We start from the raw sequence: 25,822 nt of genomic DNA on the forward strand, positions 1-25,822 counted from the left end.
GAGTAACTAGTAATCAGTAATCTGATTATTTTTTTAAAGTAGCTGCGACAACACTGGGGGCAATAATATACTGTAATACACACATGAGAGACATGGAGACAGTAACACCCATTGTGAGAGAAAGAGAGAGACACACACACACACACACACACACACACACACACACACACACACACACACACACACACACACACACACACACACACACACACACACACACTAGAATTCCAACCTGCATTGTATAATTTGGACTGTTTACCTTGAAGGAGATCTCGTACTGTTCTCCCCCCCAGATCTCCAGACCGGTGTCGTATCCCCCCAGCTCCCAGAACCACTTCCTGTCCACGGCGAACAGTCCGCCGGCCATCACTGGAGACCTGCAGGACACAAGACAACGCAAGCAATCAGCACACAAAGGGGATTCAATGCAAAAGATTTCCTGAAAACCTTCAATGTGGCAACCCATTCCACCTTCACCATTTAGAAATCTCTATCAACGTTGCGAGCAGTAAAGACACGGCGAGCCACACTGAAGAACCTGGACCGTCTTCACACATCAAACACCTTCGGTATTTAAAGTTACTCCTGCCACACAGATATTTACACACCTTATGTGTCAGTCATGCATATTTGTAAGGCCTCCACCAAAAAAGAAAAGGCAAGTTGAGACAAGTTATTTCCTGTTTTGTTGAAACTCTTTAGTGGATGAACTCAAAGTTTGTTGGAAGAGTTTTCTTCGTTAAAAACATCTGTTGAGTCTGGAGCAGGGCTCTACAACCGGCACCTCTGCAGCCACATGTGGCTCATCAGCCGCTCTGCAGTGGCTCCCTGAAGCTTTCAGTATGTCATGAAAAGGAACATTTTTTTAAAATTATTTGTATTCACATTGATTTGAAATAATGGCTAAAAAAGGTCAAACAACCCGAAGAGCTTTGAGAAAGAAAGAAAAGAGGGTGGAAAGGAGAACAATGAAGAAAAGGGAAAAAGAAGAAAAAGGAATAAAAGAAAACAGGGAAAGAAATTAAATGGGGGAAAAAAAATGAAAAACTAAAGAAAAAAGGAGAGAAAAAAATGCTATTGCAGTTAAAATTGCTCCATAATGTCTCCACATGTGATCCAGATGACAATAGAGCTTTATTAGAGCTGTCAGACTCACACACCACATGCATTCCTAGAAATGAATCCTTGTTGCACATGTGCAGAACAATTTACTCTGGTTGTGGTGCTCATGGACAGTAGCAGCGTTTCAGAAAAGTTGCATTTTACCCTGGTTTCCATGGAGACGGATTTAGAGTGTTTTCCAAAAGTTGTGTTTTCAGTGGCTGCGAGCGGCTTGTCGTGTGAACAGAAACCCGAAAAGCAACAAAAGTTTCCCACTTTCATCTGAAAACATTGCGTAAACAAGGCTTAAACTTTGTTTTTGAATTCAATAGAACAATTGAAAAAAAAAAAGATAAATGTGATAAATAAAGAATTGCCAAAAACACAGTCTGTGACAAGATGCACAAAAGAAGGCAAATAGACCTGATATACCAACTGAGGCACCAATAGGAATTTCTCCTGAAACCTGTACTAAAAACAAGGAAATTCAGCAAAACATGTAAGAAACAAGAGGCTTATTGAGACCTCTGTAAATAACTTCACATGAGCAAAACTCCACCACTGCTCCCCTCCATGAAGGAACAACACACATTCCGAGCTACCTTCAAAGATCCTTCGAGAAATACCCATTAAAAATATGAAAAACAAGCTACGAGTGTCACATTTTCTGGCAAACAAAGCGAGAGGACGGAAACAACAGAGAGGAAAGCAGGCAGTGAGTCAAAGTGCATGTATTTCTGGTGCTGGTGTTCCTCCCCGGATAATGAAGACGCTCCGCACAGCGCAGAACCAATTAACCCACTGCAAAGCGGCCGGGGCTCCTGTCTGCCGTGACAAGCTCCACGCAGCCGAGCGCCGCGCTTGTTAGCGGCACTGCGACTGCTGTGCATGATCGTTGCACACCTGAGGCGGAAAAATTGGGGCAGCAGGTGAAAACGCACAAACACACGTCCGTGTCACAATTCTTGTTAGGAACTTCGCTGGCTTGGTGCAATCGTTAACCCCGATTCTCTCCATCACACGCCTGACGGAGACGACCCCCCCGTGAAAGTAGCATTGGGCTCCGTTTACATAAAAACTTTTCAAGTTTTTGCATTTTGAAAACAATGTAGTTTGCAGGCCAGGCCGAAACCACAAACGCACACACAGCAGAGAACCACAGACTCTAAACATTAATGACGGGACAATCTAGAGGACAGACCACCAATTTGGATGGTTCTTATGGTGACTGTCCAAATAAAAGTACCAAGTCCCGGAGAATATGGACATGAATATGGGAGTCATGATATTTTTTATGATGTCATGATACTAAGACATTGTTCCGATTGTCTCTACTGAGCATGTGCAGGAGAACTATTTACTGCACATGCTCAGTAGCAGCATTTCAGCTGCAGTGCTGTGTCCTTTTGGGGGCCCGCTCCCCCGAGGAGGGACAGCTCGCTCCCCGTGTAAGGAAAATGGGAAACCACAGTGAGTTGAAGCCACCAAACATGAAACTTGAGAATGAAATCAACACATGAGTTTTATTAGCAATCTACATAAAACACTTACAGAAATATTTCTGGGTTCAAAGAGCCGTTCACCACACAGGTGGATCTTGCTTCTCAGAACCAAAAATCGGGCCCCAGTGAATACGGCGGAAGAAAATGGCAAAAGACCCCCGGCTCAGAATTACTGCCTCCTTTTCTCTATCTCCTCCAAGGTCTTCCTCCTGTCCCCGCCCGGGCTTTTCCAGTCACGGGACATCAAAATGGAGGAGTGAGCTGGTTTGCCCCGGTTCTTATCAATTTCAGCAGGCCCCAGCCAGGACGACTACAGCCCAAAATCAACACAATTTTAACAGCTGCTACACCACTAAATGTATATCTTTCAACAATTTTTTTCAATTAATTGGACAATCTAAACCAGGGGTCTCAAACTCAGATCCTCGAGGGCCGCAGCCCTGGATGTTTTCCACGTCTCCCTCCCCTGAATGTCCTGATGCTTCATCACCACATTCAGCACAAAGCCAGATAACCAGCTGCTCATTGCAATCAGCTGTGTGGAAGCAGGGAGACGTGCAAACTGTGCAGGACCCCTGATCTAAACTAAATAAAAAAACATCAAGTTGCTGCTATTTTATTTGTGTTCATTTCGGTACGTGTCCACATCAGCTTTTTTTTTTTTTTTTTTCATGCTTGGTGGGCGTGTTGCGGACCACAGGATGGTGTCTGGATAAAAAGAGATTTTCCTTCAAGCGCAAACTGTTTTATACTTGACAGCACTGTGTGCAGCGCGCACACACACACACACACACACACACACACACACACACACACACACACACACACACACACACACACACACACACACACACACACACACACGAGCCATACTTTAAACAGCACGAGGCATCGCCGCGTGTGAACCATGAAACTCTTTAGCATGTAGCATGTAGCATGTAGCACAGCTCGAAGTTATGTACTGCACCTGATAGGTCAAACACGGCACTCATGTGTGCTACTGGCGTTCAAACTGGATCAAAATGGCGGCTGTGACGTAAACTTTCTCTTTTATTAATATAACAGCAAAAGATTTGAGGAAAGAACAAAAAATTTTAATCCTTGTTTTGGTTCCACGACAGTTAACGTTGACCTTTTGCAAAAGTTCCGTGGTGTGTCGGCTCTCCGCTCCCCACACCTCATTTGCATAAGATAGACGAAATCCAACTTCATGCAAATGAGCTGTGGGTAGCTCTGGGGCGACACGCCATCCCGACATGTAGCATGGTGCATTTCACACTGACAATAAATGGGATGCCAGAAACGGACAGATCTTGTGAAGATGAACCGACTAACAACTGTCAATTACGTCAACTATTCGCAGCAGCTCTATTCACTCAGGAAGCAGCCCGATCATTTTCAAAAAGTTTTCAGAGTCTCCGGGCACCGCTGTCTTATAAACAGTCCTCCAAAACGCAACGGTAGTTTTGTGTTTTCATTTTGGCATTGTTACCGTGGAAATGGGTCCTTATTTTTAACAATAAGTCAATACCAGTCCGCACTGTTTTCTTATTAACACCCCGTTGGATGAGGTGTGGTAGAATGATGGCAGACAGCATCACAGCTCACACTAGCAGGTTGTCAAAGTGTAAAATGTGAGGCGGGGAGCCAGCAGGCAGCCTGAGCTCACCGAAGTCGTCCCTGAGGAGGATCAATTAAAGGCAAACAGGACAGCCAGCGAGACTCAGCAGGAAGAAGCTCTCCAGGACGTCCATGCCTCGTGCGTACTGAGCACAAATACAAGCCCCATGGTGACAACAGGGTTCTACAGTTTTCCTGCTCCGAGGGTAGAAAGCAATTACATGAATCTGTTAATCATTACAGAAGGTTCTTTGCTTCTCTCTGGCACCCAGCTCTTATGAGGACATCATCATTATTCTGCATGGACCCGAGGTGTCAAACATAAAGCACGTGGGCCAAAACCGACCCGCAATAGGCTCCAATCCCCGGAGCCTGAAGTCCGTTAAGAGAGGAGGTGACTACGTCATCTTTTTTCCACAAATTATCGTCTTTGCCGACTTTGCCATCCACACCCCATAGGGTTGAATGGCACATGCCAGGGTTTTAAAATGTCCCCACTCTGGGACCTATGTTCAAAAAAACCTGTTTTCACGCTTCAAAATCATCTCAAAGAAAGATTTTTTAAACAATTTTCTTGAGAGAAGCAGACACAACACAACACTGAGACTGAGATATGTGACATGCTGCCATAGCAGCCTCAAAGTAATGTTGTCAGAGAGAGTTTGTAATGTGACGGCCACAAGCCTTGGTCAGTCTTTTCTGCGCTCCGTAATGGACGTGTCCTCACGAAACGCTGAAGAAAGTTGGATAACCATTCAGCTGTGTTGGAACAGGAACAAATGTGACCCTCAGAATGAGGAGAGCCCAGCATGATCTGACTGAGAGGTGTAGAAAAGTACAAGCTGAAAAAAGAAATGCTCTGAAATCAAGTCTGAAAGTTTGGAAGTAAAAAGAAAAAGTCCTTTGATGTTTCCAATGAGTGTTTCTGTTCTTTGAGTCGAGAACTTCAAACATTCCTTTTAAATAAGCTGTTAGATGGGGAGTGGTGGTGCTCTGATTGTGCTCCGTCCTCAAAGTTATTTGCTTCAGATTCAGCCAAATTGCTTTCAGTTCTCCTTCCCACAAACATACTTACTTTTTTTTTTATTGTGTCAGTGTTCTTGTTCCATCTTGTTATGTTACAAACCGCTTTTCACTTTTATTGTACTTGAATCACACAGCAGACACACAAAAAGATTATCACTGACTGTGTGTGATAATCCCACACAGTCATTGAAAATATTGGTGAAAATGAGTCAAGGCAAGGCAAATGTATTTATAGAGCACCATTCAAACACAAGGCAATTCACAATGCTTTACAAAGAAATAACATAAATTAAGGAAATACACAAAACACTTTGCAAAGACATAAGAAGCTTTAAAAGAAATGTAAGCATAAAAGTTTTAAAGAATAAATAAATAAAACATTTATTAAGTTAAATTTAATAAAGTGAGTAAAATGTATTGTTTATTCAAAATCCTGTGCAAATAAGAATGTTTTAAGTCCCGATTCAATAGAAGTGTGTGTGTCAGCAGTCGAGGTGTTCAGGAAGTTTGTTCCACAGGTGAGGAGGTAGGAACTAAAAGCTGCTTCACCTTGTTTCTTCTGACAGTAGGAACACTGAGTGGACCTCTTCCTGAGGACCTCAGAAATCTGGAGGTTCTAGACACTACAAGTCAATCTGAGATTATTTGGTTCCGAGACCTTTTAAAGCTTTATAAACCAGAAGGAAGATTTTGAAGCAAATCCTTTGACACACAGGCAGCCAGTGCAGGGATTGAGCTTGAAAATGATGCAAAATCGAGATTTCTTTTTTTCATAAATACAAACTATAATTTCTTAAAATATTGGAAATCAATCACGATTAGACATCTGAGGCCAGGTTTGCATAACAATGTTTATAAGTGAAAAACGCAAAACTTGTCATGTTTTGGGCCACCGTTACATGACAATGGTGCCACTTCATATGCAACTTTTTGAAAATGCTTCCCTAGGTGGAACTTTTCAAAAAAAAGCTCTGGCTCCATCTCCATGGAAACGGGTAGGGGGAAAACAAGAGTTTTCGTACATACAACTTTTCAGAAACGGGTTGTAGTTCGGTGTAAACAGCGTAAACGCTGCTACTGCACATGTGCACCACGGCTATAGTTATTGTTCTGCACATGCTCAGTAGAGACAATCAGAGCAATAGTTCCTCCGGGGTGTCATGACTCCCAGTCAATATTCTCTTGGGACTTGGTACTTTTATTTTGACAGTCACTGTCATAACAGTCGAACTTGATAATCTGTCCACTACAGTGGACAGATGTTCAGTGTTTTCCCACTGTTATTGTTCAGAGCTCTGCTGCATGTGTGTGTGGTTTCATTACAAAACTGAACATCAGCAGCCACTAGTGGCCCAACATAATAACTACATTGTTTTCAATGTCTCTGTCATTCCTGTGTAAATGTTTCTGAAACAAAAACCCTAAAACAATGATTTTTTTATACTTGAAACGTTGTCATGGAGACAGGGACTAAAACCATGGACGCATCCCTCTGCTTCGACCAGAAATATCAAAAGGTGATATAATCCAATCTTCCAGTCTCCATGTCATCACTAAACATGGCAGGGAAGCTTTGAAACAGCTATCGTTGAGATAATTCCCTACAGAAGAACATTAATGTGTCTCCAACTGACTGGTTTCTAATCGACCCCCTGACTTTTCCTTTCACGTCACCATCAGGTTGGATTTTATCGTTCAGAGTCTCGGCAGCCACCTGATGGATAGTTGTGAAATCTGGTGCTGACACTCACGTCACCCCGGGGATGAATGGTAATCACTGCAGGGAACCTGTAATGCTTCATGTCAAGTCATCTGTCCCCAAATTTGATCAACGACGAAAAAACCTGCAAAACATCAAATCCCTGGAAAAGAGGCATATTCACTCCCCTTGTCATAGTTACTCCACTTCCTGTTCACCATCTCAGCAGCGATTGTCACGCTTCAAAGGATGCAGTCAATATTTAATTTCACAAAATAGCACCATCCTCACAAAAACTTGTCCGGGCCTGATGGCAGAACGAAAGAAGCTCCTCTTATGTTGAGTAATGGAATATTTTGACAACAACGATAATGGGACTATCAAGACAAAGAACGACGTTTGCTTTTATCGGACAGACACTTTTAACAGATCGGTAGCTCAACACAAAAGACGAAAGAGAATGGAAACAATAACACCGTCTTTTAACGTAAATGGCCATCGCAATCTGTCATCTTCTTCAGTCGAAACAAAGCAAAACACTGCTATTATCTGTCGCTTTCAAGTATATTGTGAATTTAAAACAAACAGCACTCATGGCTAGTTACACTTGGTGTTGGATTGACTTGTGGAGCGACACATGGTGTTACTCACTCGAAGGGCTCGCTGGGGTCGTTCTTCTGCATCTCCGTGGGGATGGGGATCCGCTTGTAGTACATCTCCCAGTCGAACGCGCCCCGCATGGCGTCGCCCGCCTGCGTGTCGTAGCCGAAGTTGTCGTGGTCGATGACGTCGATCATCGGACATACGATGGTCTTCCTGTTCTGGGAGATTCGGTCTGACACATCCAGAAAGATCGAAAACACAGAAGGAAAAGGAAAGTCATTAGATTATTTTTCTTTTTGGCAATAAATAAATCTTCAAATAAATAAATCTTTGAAAGTATATTCTATTCATAAAGCAAGCATTTGCAGGATGAGGACCACCTCAAAACATATTGATTTAGATTTTTAGAAAAGGTTTGTGTTTACACTGCAACATTTGATAAAATATGTAGTTTTCATGTTGAGCCACTGGTGGTTGCTGTTGTTTGTTTATGTCATGAGGCCATATACACATATGGTGCAGAGAATAATACGTTTTAAAAACATTAACGCAGGAGAACGTGGACACTCGAGTGGACAAATGGCCAAGTTTGATTGTTTTGATAAAAGACCCAAGAGACTGCATATCATTTGTGTATGGCATATGAATTAGGTTTAATGGCATCTAATAAGTACTAATATCAGTCTTCAGTATCGGTAAGTAGCTCAAGGTTAGTATTTGTTCTTGTACTCATATGCATTTTGCTTTATCTTTTCAGCCATAAAGCCAACCTATTAAAATCAGCTTTTTCTTAAATGTCTTTTATGGTTTTCCTTTTAGTCACTGAATGATAACCATTTACATTTTAACAATATTTTCTTTTTACTTGTGTAGCACTTTGAGATTGCTCATATATAATGTACATTTCAAATAAAATATATTATTATTATTATTGTTATTATTATTGTTATTATAATTAGTAGTAGTATTAATACTATTAATATTTTTACAACATCTTTAACAACATTTTTCAGTGCTGTTCTCTTAGTCTTCCAATTTAATCTGGAGTTGTACAAAGTGTGCTGATGTTCCGCTGATGTTACTGAGACGTTGATGAAACCTCACAATGTTTTCTTTGCTTTCCCCTGATGATGCTGTACCTCTGGCCTTTCATGTCACCACACCTAATCCGTTAAGAAATAGTTTGTTTACACTGCAGAGGGCGCTGTTACTTGTTTAGTAATGAAACCACAGAGTGTGCAGAGAACAAAACACTATTGACCTTATTCCGCACCGCCCACTTTTACTTCTGTCCCTCACTTCCTGTTTGAAACGCATTTCCTGTTCCAGCGAAATCGCATACATTTCAACGGAGAACTACTGGGAAGACTTGCATCTAAAATATCACATAAGGGAGGTTATTTTGCGCCAAATGTGCTGTGATCATGTACACCAACGAGTAAACGATGCATTGCTTCTGTTGATAGTTTGAAAACGACTTTGAGGTGTTTCTAGAGCCCGTTTGCCTTCTGTGTGCTCAGTACGGAGCTCCTCTTCACTGAGGAGAGCAAAGAGCAACGATCTGGAGGATTCTTCAGTGTGGAAACACAATATTCCATATAGAGCTGACTTTATTACAGACTACAGTCTAAATCAGAGTGTGTCCAGTGCTACATGCTGTCATTATAGTGGCGCAGCGCGAGTTGGCAGTGTTTACAAGATGACAGGCTAACGTTGCTAACTAGTTAGCTTCCAGCCAGTCTAGGGATTCTTAAGCCTCCTCTTGCTTAGGAAATTAAGGCATCTATTAAACAAATCCAGCGACTAAAAACTACCCAAAACATGCTTTGTAAAGATATGCAGCATGTCCATGTCGGGACATATTTAGCTGCTGCAGGAACAGAAATAACCATAAAGCTATTTGCTATTAGCAGACACAACAAAATCAATATGAAATAGCAGATTAATATAAAAAGGCCAATCGAGTAGCAGGGTTAGGGTTAGATTTTAATTAATGCTCACTACCATCACCTTAGGCCCAGACATTTGATGATGATAATGTAGTCTAGTCTATTCTAAAACTGAGAACAGTAAAGCATGAATGTAAAAACTAAATGACAGCTACTTTATCTCTTATTATACTTTCTGTTGCACCAATAGTCTGTGATATTGTATTTCCATTTGTAAAACTTTGTTTTTCTGATTCTGCTAATGACTTGTCTTCCACTGTCAGTCACGGAAACATGGAGAGAACGACATGGGAAGAGACCACACATGCACTGAGGAGCTCAGGAGGAATTTTAATGTACAAATAAACAAATAAACAAATAAACAAAGCCTACACTGGCCTACTTCTCCTCCATGATGTCGTACCACAGCGATGTAATCTTGCTGACTTGTGACTGTGCTTTAAATTGGAAACAATTAAACAGACTGGTATTGCAAATCAAGTAGCGCGGGGCTAAACCGGAAGTGTGATTACGCGCATGGCGCCGCCCACGCACACTTCCGGAATAAGGTCAAAAACGTGATCAAATTCAAGAGAACCCGACATCCTCGTGGACTGATGACCAATTGGATTCTATCAAGGGAGAGTCTCAACTATTAAACTACCGGTATGGACTGGGTAACTAGAGTAGGGGCTGCGAGTGATACCACTACAGGTCCGCCATGTTTGTTTACAGGCGCATGAGCAGAAGGAACTACAACAGGGAGGGAAGAGGAGAGATGTAATAGGCTCTGTCGCCTCCATCAGTCTCTGCAGGAAGGAAAAGCAACAGTGAAAGAATCTCCCCGCCTTGGGAGCCGGGATAAAAACTTTGCTTATACGGTGGCTCCACACACCGATTTCATGTAAATGAACCCCCCAAAAGTGAAGAAAGTTTTGCGGATACACATGCGTTCATTGTCGCCTAAACGGGGCCTCAGTTGGCTGAAGAGAACCTGACCGCTTGTTGACGTAACGCTCTGGCAGATGCGTCCCCGTTCACACATGGCGTGTAAACGGCTTGACGGCGGAGGTAATGTGGGTCATGACGTTTTCTTGAGAAATGGTTCAGAGGGAGACGGCGTCTCACTGAGAAACTGCGCAGAGCATGGATCCCTTAATGGGGGAAAAAACAAGGTAATTGAGAAAGTGACACGGTTTGTGGGAGACTCCATCAGCCAGAAGAGGCACTCAGTTTCACAGCAGGGGTCGTGTGTGTGTGTGTGTGTGTGTGTGTGTGAGAGAGGGAGAGAGAGAAGGTGTGTAGATGTAAATGTGTTGTGATGTTTAAAGCTGATTAGGACTGTGCTTGAAAGAAGGTAGCGAGACAGACTGCTCGTGATGGTATGAAATCAAGGCCTTTATCTTTTGCTTCACAGTCACATCATGTTTTAGAACAAAATGTTTCTTTACAGTTATGCGCTCGTAAGTGTCCTGAAAAAAAAGGTCTTTTATGCAATTTCAGGAAAAAAAAAAATACTTGAAGCAATTTTTTTGAAACACTTGGGGGGTCTAACCTACAGCACGTAGGAACAAAATGCTGGATCTTCATATTTCTTTCATTGGTGAAGGTGTTATTTTCTTTGGTTAAATAAAATGACAATTAAAAGTAACATACTTAAGCCCATACGTAAAACTTCCATTAAGTTTTAGACATCTGTTTCCAAGACTGCATATGTGTGCAAAGGTGAGTAGCCCTAATACACCCACTAGTGCCCCAACATGATAACTACAGCTTAGAGCGTTTCTCCTGTTGCCATGGAAACAGAGTGTTTCCGAAATGTTGTCGTGGAAACTTGCAACTCTTTTGAAATGGAAACGATGTGTTTTCGTGTGTCTAAGTTAGTGTGTGTGTGTGTGTGTGTGTGTGTGTGTGTGTGTGTGCTTCTCACCGAGCAATGGAGGCAGCCAGTTGACGTTGGCCTCGCAGTGAGAGTCCAGGAAGGTGATGACTTCTCCTCTGGCGGCGGCGGCGCCCAGCAGGCGAGTCCTGATCAGTCCCTCCCTCTTCTTCGTTCTCAGGATGCGAACCTTCGGCATCCGCTTCATGTACTCCTCTAGCGCCACCTTCAGGTGTTCTGGACCCACGAAAAGAGACACACGAGAGTAAGATCGTTGAAAACGTGGCACATGCGATGAGCGGCATGTATTTGCTCATATAAGCAACAATCGCTTGGCTACATCATAGAAAACTGCTCAAACTGTCTCAGTCGAATATGTGAAGGTATTGAAGAAAACATCCGACAAGTTGTGTGGGATATTTCTGTGAAAACGGCATATTATCTTGGTTATCAAGGTTGTTGCAGCAGCCATTTGGAGATTTCTATTGGAAAAGGAACACATTCTCCTACTTGAGGATAAGAGGCTGCACCCTGAGTGTGGTTTGAATTAAAAACATTCCTGAAGCGGTCAAAACATGCCGTACATCTTTGACAGCTTCTTTACAAACAGCCACAATACCAGCTGTCTGTGGGAGTGAGGAGATAGACTAAAAGACGCTGAAATGTCAACCTTTTAACTTCATCCTTCGAAAACCATTTATTTACCTTCCTGCCAACTGAAGATCAGACTGAGCAGGAGACACAGTCTGAATCGCTCTGGAAAGTCTGCGTTTTAAATGCACCCTGCACCAGGAAGAGGGGAATCGGTTTTATTTTGTGACATTTGACATAGCATGTATTTATGTATTATATGTGTGTATACTTGAACATAGATTATCCATTTTTTTTCTGCCACTCCTCCAGCTTGGGGGTTACTGCCCCGAGGGCACTACTGTCACCTTCACCTTCCAAGCCCTCTCCAGCTCCTCTCTGAGCCCTTGGTATTTCTCCAGTTTCTCTTGTTCCTTCTTTCTGATGTAACCATCACTTGGTATTAAAACACGAAAGCTCCTCACCATGCATGGTGGGTTCCATCCCAAATCCAGCACCTTGAGACTGCATGCTAGCCGTTAAGGAAGGAGGCCGAGGACTAGTGAGCGTGAGAGCCACTATCCAGGATGAAACATCCAAGCGTCCAAACATCCAAACGTACATCAAGGACAGGGCTCCAACGGATGACATACTCAACGAAAGTCTCAGACAATGGCGAGATGAAGAGGTGCTGGAAGAGGGACCATCATGGGAGGACAAGCCCCTACATGGGATGTACCACCGGAACTTAACTGAAGTGGCTGATCTCAAGAAGTCCTACCAATGGCTAGAGAGGGCTGGCCTACAGGACAGCACAGAGGCCCTCATCCTGGCTGCACAGGAGCAGGCTCTGAGCACCAGAGCCATAGAAGCCCAGATCTACCACACCAGACAAGACCCAAGGTGTAGACTGTGCAAAGAGGCACCTGAGACAATCCAGCACAGAACTGCAGGGTGCAAGATGCTGGCTGGGAAAGCATACATGGAACGCCATATATAGATATATATATAGGTGTGTGGGTAGATGGAGTATATAGGATTGCACGCATGTTAAAAATATCTTGTATGGAATTAATTAATAAATAAATAATAAATACATTTTAAGAGCAGCAGTACCATCTGAACAATGCAGAGAAGATAATGAAAAGGACAACCTAAGAAGAGTATATTCCCTATCTGTCCCATCGTCCTTGAATCTCTGAGCCCTTTGTTGTTTCTGTTTTTGTCTTCTGTCTTAAACCAGCAGGAATAAAACTGCTTTTTTTTTTTCTCTCCCAGTGGCAAAGAGACACGAAGCACCCGGAGGAACAAAGAAGGATCACATTCACAAGCGCACCGGTGAGGATGTGACAGGAATCGTTCATTCTGACCTCAATATCTCTCTCTTTCATTACTGTTTATAAGCGGTGATGTGGAAAGGCTGTATTCAGACTTTGCATTTATGTTTGTTTTATCTGCTTTAATACCCACTCCGAGACGTGCAAGTGGTTGATCAGATCAGCAGCACTTGTCTGAAAAGTTGCTTTGCTTTCACGTTGATATTTCAGTTTCGTTGTTGCCAGTGGGGATCGAATGAATCGACTGCTTCAACTGGTCATCTTGTCCTTTGCTTTTTAAATTCTTATTATCAAGAGATATAAAATTAATTGAAGTAGCTTCAGTTCAGACCAGACAAAATGCATCAAATCATTGTATTTGGAAGTGAAGCAGAGCTGCCAAAACTCATGCGTTGCATGTTAAAGAGTGTCTCACACACTGCAGGTACTCTGGTTGATGCAAAGCAGCAAACTTTCTCATTTCTAAGGAAGCTTCACGTCAATTAATTCATTGTAATAAAAAGTATCTGCGGAGACGCAACCACCACATATGGCTGAAACATGGATAAAACTATTACTTACCAAATGTTAGCTATAGTTTGGTTCTCAACTCTAGTTTGGTATTCTACTAATCTTAAGGTGAAACTGCAATTAAGATCCATCTTGTGCATCTAATAGATTTCAGCAATCTTACACGAGTTATTTTATTTTACAGTGCGGCACAGCTCTTGAAAATAGCAAGTTCAATGACCTGAATCCAAATCCACTGGGTCTGAGGTGAAAAGCACTTCATTCTTATGTATGTCCATATGTAAGAATAAAATCAATCTGCACGTCACCAATGTAAATAAACAAGGAGGAAAAGAGAGGATGAAGCAATATGACTATACAAAGTGTTGTTTGGCTGAAGCGCGTTTCCTCGATGGTTTGGTTATTTTCTGCTGCGTTTGTGTTGGTTGGTGAGTAGCTGTAGGAGGTAGAAGGATCTCACACTGGGAGATGTGGCACTCCATACATTTCTGACACTTTCAACCTAATATAGAGCAGAATTAGTTTTCTTTCGGCGTCCGCTGGTTGATTCATTGGTACAAAGGCAACACAAAGTCTCTGGTCTGTAGACAGTTTGCAGTTGGTTATTCCCAAAGATCACAATCACAACAATTTGAATAAACATAGTCATATAATGAATGTGTCTATTGTTTACATGCTTGTTTTTTGTTTTTTTTCGGTGTCATCAAATTGAATTGTTGTTTGTTTTTTGAAACAATATTACTATACTACGTTACCTTGACACCTTGATAACACATTGTTTTAATGTAAGAAATAGAAGTACTGTAATATAGTGGCATACTACTATACTTTCATAATAATTATATTTCTTATGTCAATGAAATATCCTCCAGTGTTACTACTTTAGGTAATTTTTCTCTCAGATGTCCCAATTAATATTATTAATATATTTTATATTTTTTTTTATCTGGGATCAGAACCAAACATTATCCAGAATTGTAATCTTTAAGACAAGCTACTTATTTGATAAGTATCATCTGGTTTCATAGACAAATAGATGTATGTATCATCTGAATAACATGGAGACCTCCTCAGATATGTGGATATTGATCTCTGATGGCTGAAATTTTCTCAAGAGCATAATGAAGGTGATCCTGTTGCAGTTTATTCCTCCAACCAGGCTCCATCATATGTTGAAGAGCTTTTAGTCCCATATTACCAAGAACCACACTTGGTTGTCAGACTGCTGATTTACTGGAGGTTCCTTGGTTTACTAGAAGTAGAATGGGAGGCAGATCCTTCCTCTCATGTGGAACCAGTTCACAGTTTCAATTAGAGAGGCAAAGCTTCTACAGTTGGATTTAAGACATTTCTATGTATTAAAGCTTACAGTTAGAGCTGGTTCAGGCCAACCTGGGCCATTTTCTAGTGAAGCTGCTGCCAGTTAAAACTGCTGAGAGACCCACACTGAGCTTCCTTTTCACTCTCCACACATGGATACGTTATTATCGCATGCCACTGAAGCTCTCTCTCTCTCTCCTTTAGTCTGAGCTGTCTTGTCTCTGTACTTTCCAACAGAATCTCTGACTGTAGAAGTGGAAGTTTGTTATCTGAGCCTCCTGCTCCCATCAAGCCTGCAGCGAGTGGATTAGCTTGCTGTGTCATGTCAAAATGTTTGCTTGCCATCTCTGTCCTCTGCTTTTCGCTCTTACTTTTCCCTAAAGCAGAGCAGGAGGCTCCCACCTCTGAGTCAAGCTTTGCAGGTCTGTCCTTGGTATGGAGAGATTATTCAACTTCATTTGTATAGCATATTTAAAAACCACTAAGTTTGGCCAAAGTGCATAATAACTAAAAATAGAATAAAACTAAAAAATTATACAGTGAGTAAAAACAATGGCACAGTATTACTCTTCTTTTTGTTGCCAAGACTAAGGCTCCATTTACATGACAATGTGGGAATACACGCATTGAAATGCATCATTTGTGCAGTTTCGTTTCAGAAATGTCTCGTTTACACGGCAACGGCAGAAACACTAAAAACAATGTAGATTTCATGTTGTGCCACGAGTGGGTGCTGTATTTGTAATGAAACCACACACATGCAGCAGAGACAACAATACACTAGAGAGACTAACAATGGGACATTCTAGAGGACAGACCACCAAGTTGGATTGTTATTACGGTGCCTGTCAAAATAAAACAACCAAGTTCCAGAAGAATATGAACTGGGAGTCAAGACAACAAGGAGGAAATGTTGTTCTGATTGTCTCTACTGAGCATGTGCAAAAGACTATTGACCCCTGCTGTGGTGACGTAGGACTACTAGCAAGAGTTTCTGCTATCTACCGTATTTTCCACACTATAAGGCACACCTACATTGATTGACATAATTTACAACTTTGTTCATATATAAGGCGCACTGCATTATAAGGCGCATGGAATAGACCAGTGGTCACAACCTTTATAGCTCAAAGCCATTAGGTTACATTTTCCACTGATTCTAACACCCAGAGAGGTGCACACACTTTATTTTGATAGTCCTACCTGCAGCCTATGCCAGGAGGACACTACACACAAAACCTTCTTCACTGCTGGTTGACAACTTACAACTACCGGTAATAAACTAAACTACATGAACTAAGCAACAAAAACACAACACAACACAATTATTACCGACACCACAAACCAAATAGAACCCCCAATAATTGCATTTAAAACTCCACAAACAGAAACTCCCATAATTCATTGCAGCTATCGGCTGCACTGAGGAGCTCAGGATGCAAGGCATGATGGGAATTCATGTTTTGTGTTGTTGGAGGTTATTGTGGGTTGTTGTTGTGTTGATTGTGTTTATGTGTTTTTGTTCCCCAGTTTAGGGAGTAATTATTTCATCTAGTTTATTTTGGTTTGTTAGAATGTTGGTGTGCAACCATGAGTGATGAAGGTGTTGTGTGGAGTGTTGTCCGCTCTGAAGATCCAGTTGTGAAGTTAGAGTTGTCAAAATAAAAGCTTCTGGTTGTTCAGCTGCCAAATAGCAGTCTCGAGTAGAGCAATTCTTCCATATATAAGGTGCACTGGCAGCTTCTGAGAAAATTTGAGGTATTTAGGTGCACCTTGTAGTGTGGAAAATACGGTACTTTGAATTGGAGCTTGACCATTTTTGAAAAGTTCCTACTTGGTATCCATTTCCAAAAAGTTGTGTTTTCAGTGGTTCCGACCACCGTTGTCGTGTAAATGGACAGTGAATACACAAGCGTTTTGCATTGTCACTTGAAATAGTTGTAGCCTGAGACAGTGAAAGAAACTCCTTTCCAACAACAAAAATATGCTTTAAACGTTTTGTTTATCATTTGTCCTTCAGTTCCAGAAATTCATGAAAATAATTAAAATTCCATTCATTTCAATTGTACAGCCACTGTAGACCTACTCAGGTTCAGACACACAGATACACAGATGGAAGAAACGCCCGCCATGGCTGTATGAGGATTAAGGTTTAGTGGTCGACATGGTCTCGATCTATCGTTCACTCCTGCAAACAAGCAGTGCACAGCTCAACCTAATCCTGCAATTTGAGTGTTTGCGGAGCTTCACGCAGTCATCGCTCTCTTTAAAAATCGACTCTCCGTCTCTATATCTCTCTATCAAAAACTAATCCCACATCAAATCCCTCCATCCGTCCAAGATGACGTCTCTCATTCTCCCGTCTAGATTCCATCAGACTCCCGTGAAGGTCAGTCGTCTTTACTTTCCGCGGCTGTGTTTATTGCGCACGGTTCGACCTACACGCTGTAAAATGTGACTTTGCGGCAAGGGCGGGAGGCCCCTGCGAGGTCGGTTTCAAACCGCGAGGAGAAGGCACGTCGTCCCACCCCTGTGCTCCCCGCAATAAATCAACCCATTAAAACCTGACCATTACAAGGCTGACTACGAATGCTCACCCCACACAACGTGACGCTTATATCATCCAGCTAATGACCGGAAGCCAGGCCAAATTAATCAAAGAACACGCTGCCCCGCCTGCGAGCAGACCTTGTACAGGAAGGAGGTGAGAGAGAAAGATCAGAGCATTTAATTATGATTGGTTAATTTTCTCTGAATAAATTGGAATACGGCTCATACTGTTTACTGAAAGCAAGGAGGCAATTAATCACTCTAATGAGAGCGGGCTGATGTCGGCAAACACATTAGTCTTTATTAGAATGTGAAGCGGAGGAGACGGGAGACTGAGGCATATCGCCGATGTTGGGGTTATTTCGCGGCGGGCAGTCGAGGGACGAGATGCTGTTTGTTCAACAGAGACCAGACGCCGCCTGAGATCCCACCAGTCTGTCTGCTGACCTCTCTGGGTTCTTTCGGCCACTTACATTTCAAGTGGCTGGTCCTAGATCTCCCCAGTCTACTTTAATCTGCTCACCTAGAGCCAAACATGTAGTGGAATTCAGCAGCTGATTGAGACAGCGCTTGGCCTCAGACTCGGCAACAGTGTCGGATGTTAGAGATAAAATTTACACAGGTTTGTGTCTTGTTTTGATCTATGAAATATCTAACAGCCCTGGAAACGGCTTGGAATTGGAAGGTGCTTACAATTCAATTCTATTCCTTTATATCTGGATAATTTCTCTCTCAGATGATTCGGGCCAAATATAACAAGTTCTGTTTGAACTGAGTTCAGGAGCAGGGAATTACAGCTCATCCAGGCTTTTATGTCTTTAAGACAGGCTTCATCTGGTTTCATAGACTAATAGATTTGTGTATCACCTGGATACAATAGAAGTTAATGGAGTGAGTCATAATATTATTACCTAAAGGGGATGTATAATGTGAAAATGATGGGTCCTAAGACAGAATCCTGTGGAACTCCATGGTTAACTTTAGCCTGAACTGAACAGTCATCACCTAATAGGGCTGAGGTATACAGCCTGTTTCTAAACTCTTTAAGCAGTTCAGTTGATGATTAGATCATTTCCATAATGTTATGTCTCACTTGTCAACCAATTCGTTTTATAACATTCCGCAATGAACACTGGGGTGAAGGTCATGTGTATTAATGGTTTGTATATATATATGTATTTATGTATGTATTTTACCAACTTCTCAAATGCTATTCACCTAAATTGCGTGAAATCTTCAGGTATGATTTGTCATCATTGAAGGACCAACATATTCTGTGACCGAATTAATCCCTGATACAAAGCTGATGGGAGAGGAACTTCAAAAGGAGATCAACATCTCCTTTGGAGATCTGGGGAGAACCATCAGTTCCCAGGAGAGGGAGTGTCCATCTGCACTGCAGCAAGGAAGCTGCCGTAAGCCACTTGCTAGCACACTGCTAGCTCTGCTCAGAAGCTCACAGCTAATATCTGGGTTGGGCAAGTACCCAGGAACAGCGATGTGTGCGCATTGACTCAGGTAGTGGTTTATCTGTGTGCCCCCGCTCAGTGTTTCACACAGTGATGTTGTTACCTGACAGGCAAGTTAGCATCAATATGACCGCTAATGACGGCTAATGTGCTAGCAATACCAACTCAGTCCTGCAAAGAAAGCTTGTGATTCTCTCAAGGTCCGTGAGTGATCAACGCTGTGGTGTCAACTCACATGGAAATTTGAAAAAGGAAATGAAAACTGGAAACTTTTTATTTGATGTGTAAAAAAGGACTGCCCCTGCATGACTGCACATTTCTTGAGGAGCAAGTTCAGGTGAAGATCAACTGGCTAAAGATCAGCAGTGCTTTTGAATTTCAATCTGAACATTTTAAGCTGTCACAGCAATTGATTTCCACTGAGCTAAAATCTGACTTCACTCCTCTGGCTCACAAAAAAAACCATCATTTGAGAACAAAAATGAACCCCAAGCCACTCTTGGAAAGCAGCATCAGATGGATTCAAATTAATCTAAAACCCAATACATGCACATGCAAATGTTTACACCACTAATATCACCAGCAGCTTCTTCTTTAATGATTTTCTTTTTAAATTTCAATTAGTGGTGCAGCACAGTGGATCCAAAACACTCACTGTGCAGTGAGCTCTGTTTCCAGGATGGTGGATTAATCCCCGGGCGCTCTGGCACACCACCAAAGACCAGGGCTGCTTGTTTATTCCCTCAGCAAAATATTCCAATGCCCTTGTGAACTCCATCACACTCCGTCAATTTCCTTCCTCCGCCTGCTTGCATTTTTGCTGCTATCATTAAATAAATGATTCTCCCGGGAGTGACTGAGCATATTGAGGGTCAGCGTCGGTGGCACTGTCGGGAGGACAGGGAATGCAGGCAGGTTTCAGGTATAACATGACAAATGAATGAGTTGAAGCTTGAGAAGCATGAACCACAGTTTTTTTTTTTTTTTTTTTTTTTAACAATTTGATACGAGCAAGACAGAACATGTGATTTCATCTTCTGTCAGTTAATTTTGTGTGAGATGGTAAAAGGTGAAGAGTATGTTGGCTTTAGGAGCAGGACTCAGCCTGTTACAGACAAAGTGATAAAATCCATGAAAGTTGTGTGGTGGTTGTGTGTGGCGAGGTAGAAATGCACAATGCAGGAAACCGATTTTGCATGTTCTCCAAACCATGCATGGGAGACTGTAAAATGCTCCCAGGTGTGAATGTGAGTGTGTGCCTTCGTCCATAGTTACCTGGGTCTGGCTCCAGTGCAAACAGGATAAAGCCATATATAAGATTGATGGATGAATCGACTACTTCCCTATAAATCCATGTTTGACTTGTAGGATGAAGGTAGGTCAATGACACAATCACCTGAGTCTTCTTACTTCCATTCAACACTAAGACAATGTTAACATTACATTTCTGCAGAACATGGGTTGTTGGATGAAAGTGACAATTTAAAGGTTCTGAGTTAAACGATGGTGCTTGTCATATTTTGAATAATGATGGAGCTGATCCATCTCTTTCCCATACCACTTTAGAGTGAAGACAGAGAGACATACAATCAAATTCACATATTTTATTAGGCCATTTACTTGTTTTTGCCTTTTGTGTTTCTGAAAAGTTTTGCATTTGTATTGAAATGGCGGAAACATCGGAATTGATGCATCCTATAAAAAGCATTCTATGATGTGGTTAGCATGTTGGGCCACGAGTTGTCACTGTTGTTTGTTTTTGTAATGAAATCACGCAACCCTACATGAAAAACAGTCAACTCTAAACATTAACAACAGGAGAACGCGGACAGACCACCAAGTTAGATTGTTATTATGGTGACTGTCAAAATAAAAGTACGAAGTCCAGGAAAATATGAACTGAGAGTCATGACACCACGGAGTAAACATTGTTCTGATTGCCCAGCAACTGAGCATGTGCGCATGAACAGGAGTGTGTTGTTGTTTTTCAGCTGTTTCCATGGAGACGGAGTGTAACGTTTTCAAACAGTTGTGTGTTCAGTGGCCCCGATCACAAGCATTGTGTAAACCAAGGTTCTCCAATTCCGGGCCTCGATGTCCGATGTCCTGCAGGTTTTCGCTCTCTCCCAGCTTCAGCACACCTCAATCTGATGTTGACGTCATTGTCAAGCTTGTAAACAAGCCAAGTAACGAGGCCTTCATTGCATTCAGGTGTGTTGCAACTGGGAGAAAACTAAAACCTGCAGGACACCGGACCTCCAGGCCCAGAATAGGGGAACCCTGGCGTAGACGGATCCCCAAAACGCAATCACAGTTTTACATTCGAGCCTTTGAGCAAGGGCGTCCAAGCTCAGTCCTGGAGGGCCGGTGTCCTGCAGGGTTTAGCTCCTCCCAGATGCAACACACCTGATTGCAATGAAGGGCTCGTTATTAGGCTTTTTCACAACCTTGGTGATGACATCATCATTAGATTCAGGTCTGCTGAAGCAGGGGGAGACTCCCGCCCCGTACCGCTCCGCTCCGCTCCGCTCCACCCCCGCACTTTTGTGCGGTGGAAACGGTATAACGGTATAAACATGCAGGCCAGGGGCCCTCCAGCACCGAGTTGAGACCCCTGCCTTAGTGCGACCAGTGATAAAACTCACGCATGCACAAGGAGAACATGCAAACGCCACACACAGCACATATGTCACTAATATTGTTTTTAATGCATTTATTCATTATTGACAAAACTACAGAACAAAATTAAGATTTTAATTTGGAAAGAGATATAATGGTTTTGAGTTTTTTTGTTTTGTGAAAGTATGCCGTCACCAGATTGGATTCGTGTTTCAAAAGATTTACATTCCAAATCTCTACGATGTTTCATCAAAACATCTGTTTTGCATCTCATGACTAATCTGACTCACGACTTACCTCCAGAAGAAAACAAATGTTACGAAAGTTTTTTTGTGAGTCAGACCAAAATGTGGACGAAGGAAACAGCATAAAGTTGGAATATATCCAAAGTACATTTCTTAAAAAATATCTAATAATAAAAAATAAAAAAACAAGCAATCACTTGATCGCAAGGAAAAAGTTGATCTGGTTACTGATGTATGCAGATGACAACAGCACTGATTTCAAGATGAAAGCTGGTATTCCGGATCAAGTCAGCGAGGATGAACGTGTGAAGTAGCTTTTCAAATGAAGCTCCAGACTAAAGCTTTCCAGGTTATAGCTAATTACAGCGCCAATAAATGCACCACCAAGAAGCGACAGCATCTATTCTGTTCCTCACACAATAAACATGACTCATCTGGTGCACTCCTCCTCGGGAAGACGCCGGAATCGATCCGCTCGCGGCTCGACATCTCCAAATGGCAACACTCAATTAGCTCCCTTTGTCCTCTGTCGTCTGTGTCGCTCTCAACCTCCCGCTTCATATCACTCTCCCTCGTCTCCCCGTCACACTTCACAGAGCACCATTACCTCATTATCTCCCAACACCCTCGGTCACACACACAAACACATGCACACATCCAAACGGCGACTTGAATGAATAAACACGCCCAACTTTGTTCAGTCTTTCTGCACCGCTGCCTCCCTCTTGCCCTTTTTGTATTTGCCCCCATCGCTGCCTGTCGCACAAATCATCCGCTATCTCCCCATCGCGGCCGCCTTGCCTCCCCGCTGCACCGTCGTCATGCAGATGGCGGGGCTTCTGCTGCTGCTGCTGTCGATAAGGCCGTTCGGAGTCGCTTCACGCTGCTGACAGCAGGTTTTCTCAGACAGCCAAAACAACTAAATCATTCATAAAACTGTCCCGAAATGTAAACATACGTCTTCCTATCTTTACGCTGGCTCACAGAGCACATGCCACTTATGAAGCTGAGCGTACGAGGGTCTGTAAATGAGGTGCAGTCAGGCAGAATGGTGTCGCAGTTTCATCTTAAGGCAATGGAAGGCAATTCTGCAATTTACCATGTTGTTTCTTATATAGGCATTCTGCTCCGTACATACACTATGACACTATGACACTATGACACTGTGACACTGTGACACTGTGACACTATGACACTGTGACACTGTGACACTGTGACACTGTGACACTGTGACACTGTGACACTATGACACTGTGACACTGTGACACTGTGACACTGTGACACTGTGACACTATGACACTGTGACACTGTGACACTGTGACACTATGACACTGTGACACTGTGACACTGTGACACTATGACACTGTGACACTGTGACACTGTGACACTGTGACACTATGACACTGTGACACTATGACACTGTGACACTGTGACACTATGACACTATGACACTATGTGCAGCTCAAGACTTTGGAAACATGTTTCAGGCTCTTAATAGGAAACATTAAAATCTTGCTGCTGGATATTTATGTTCATCTCCTTAATGTACAGCTAATTATACTTTATGCATATGATAATGACAATGACAGCACAACTTTTAGAAAATGCTCCAATTCTGCCTCCATGGAAACGGCTTTAACGCTGCTACTGCGCAAGCAGAAGTGGCTGGACAATGACAATGTTAGCCTTCACATGACAAGCGTTCCAGCTCTGTGACTGTGTTAACAAGGAAAAAAACACAACTTTTTGAAAACGTTTCAACTCTGTCTCTGTGGAAATGGTTGTTGATGTGTCCTGCCCTACTGCAGGCTGTGAAGCAGTTAGAGGTGACATAGCGTCGATGCCAAGGCTCTGCAGAGGTGGTACGAGGAAACACAGAGCCTCACGTACCGTTTGTGTATGGCATATGAATTAGCCTATGTGGCATTTACTAAGTACTCGTATCGGTACTCGGTATCAGCAAGTAACTAAAGGTTAGTACTCATACTCGTGCTTTAAAAAAAGCGGCATTGCTGCGTCCCTCGCCATACTGACTGAAAGCCTTGAACTTCAGACTGAAAACACATCAAAAGTCGTTCTGCATAGGAACCGAGCCGAAGTCGCTCCTTCTTTGAAATGAAGTACGGCAGCCATTTTCTCAACCGATTCCCCAGGGAGCAGAAAGTGGGGAAGTAATTGCATGATCAATCTGCCGATGGCAGGTTTCCATCACAGGCAGTCGCTGATGGAGCAGCAAGCCAGAGTGCCCCCCCCCCACCCTCGCAAAATTAAATACCCCCTTTGTTTCCGGCTGCGATTACATGACAAGCGTTTTCATTCTCCATAAAATCTATGCTATTGACAAAAGGGAGTATTTACAGGACAGACAACCAGAACCACAGGACATGAGATTTGTGTTTCGAGTCCCTCCAGCGAGCATAAAACAAATGGTTTTTTTTTTACAAATCACTGAGGCCAAAGAATCAGTGCACAACAGTTGCACTTTCCACTGAAGCAACTCCATGATCAGTCCACTACAGCATCTGAAATCCCTTCAGTACATACCATCACTTATTTCAGGGTAATTACCAACAATGTTTGCCTGGTTTAGATGAAAAGCTTGTTATGAGAGAGGAATAATTATTTTAAAAAACTATTTGTGATTAATCTGTTTTTAAATGACTGAAGGTGTGGTATGAATAAAAACAAGTATATTGCCTCATTTTCTTTGAAAACCTATTTTTTTCTTTTGTTGCAAGTAACACAGGACATTGTAAGACAGTGGGACTAAATCCAGTGAGAATTATACATATATAGGCAATTTTAAGACATAACTCATGTCATTTATTTAACATTAAACAAAAGCAACACAAATTGAACACAATCCCATTCATTTATATTTGTATGTGCAAAAGTCCAGGGGGTTAAAGTTTTCCACTTGCAAGTATTGAAATGAGACTTAGGAACAAGAAACAAGTGAAGTGAGGCTGACAGTTACAAATAACTGATGCATCTTCCTCCTCTAACATCCAGATTCTAGAGCACCCCCCCTCTAACTGATGTAAACCCATGTATGTTATTTGTGTATGAATAAAGTAAAAAAAAAAAAAATACTTGATTACATTTCAGAATTTGTACTTTCACTTGGGTGAAACGATACATTAAACTGATCAGAGTCATGTTTCTGTACTTCCCCTGAAGTAACGGATGTGAGTACTTCTGCCAACAACGGCAGAACTTCCTTAGCTGGAACACTGGAATAGATTTTTGAAAAGGTATTTTCTATTCTGACAACCGTTATCTGATTCTTTCCAGCATGCAGGGGCACAGTGTGTGTCTGAGTGTGAGCTAGTAGCAGAGTACAATAAGAAAGAAATAAACTATAGAAGCTAAGCACAGGGTTTTTTTTTTTTTTTTTGTAATGTTATTTCCACATTATGAATACCCCGTGGCTCCGCAGCTTTCAGAGGAAAGTCGTGACTAGATTCACCACAATAGCAAACCGACTTCTTGGCAACTCAGCTGGCCTCTTTGAAACCCCACGGTGACACCTCTGTGTGAGATGAATGGATAATACCTTCCCCCCCCCACACCATTAAATCCTGTCAGGAACCCAAACAAAGTTTTCCGCCTCGACTTGCTGGGTCGGTGCTGTTTATGTACCGGGAGACTCGTGACTGGTCACGAGAGCCCGTTTTAATGGTGTGAATGTGGCCAACTGTCATTTTTTATCCTGTAAAAGTCAAATAAGGTTGATGGAAAACACAACTGATATGTGTTTACATCCTGCACTCAAAACTTTTATGCCTTCGAGATCTCATCAATAGTTGTGAAGAAATATATAATATCGCATGAATGTTGCTAT

At 42.3% G+C, this 25,822-nt stretch overlaps 1 protein-coding gene across 1 annotated transcript in view; it reads right to left on the reverse strand.

Moving 5' to 3' along the window:
- The window catches only part of LOC308139061 (polypeptide N-acetylgalactosaminyltransferase 10-like), a gene marked incomplete at both ends in the record, with an annotated part of 85,836 nt that overhangs the window by 16,525 nt on the left and 43,489 nt on the right, over window positions 1–25,822 (reverse strand). The window contains 3 exons of the mRNA XM_080508387.1: window positions 260–377; window positions 7,600–7,783; window positions 11,410–11,595. Of these exons, the coding sequence (XP_080364513.1) occupies window positions 260–377; window positions 7,600–7,783; window positions 11,410–11,595 (488 nt within the window). The remainder of the gene's footprint in view (window positions 1–259; window positions 378–7,599; window positions 7,784–11,409; window positions 11,596–25,822) is intronic.

Source organism: Blennius ocellaris (assembly GCF_963422515.1).
Source record: "Blennius ocellaris genome assembly, chromosome: 14".
Lineage (NCBI taxonomy): Eukaryota > Metazoa > Chordata > Actinopteri > Blenniiformes > Blenniidae > Blennius > Blennius ocellaris.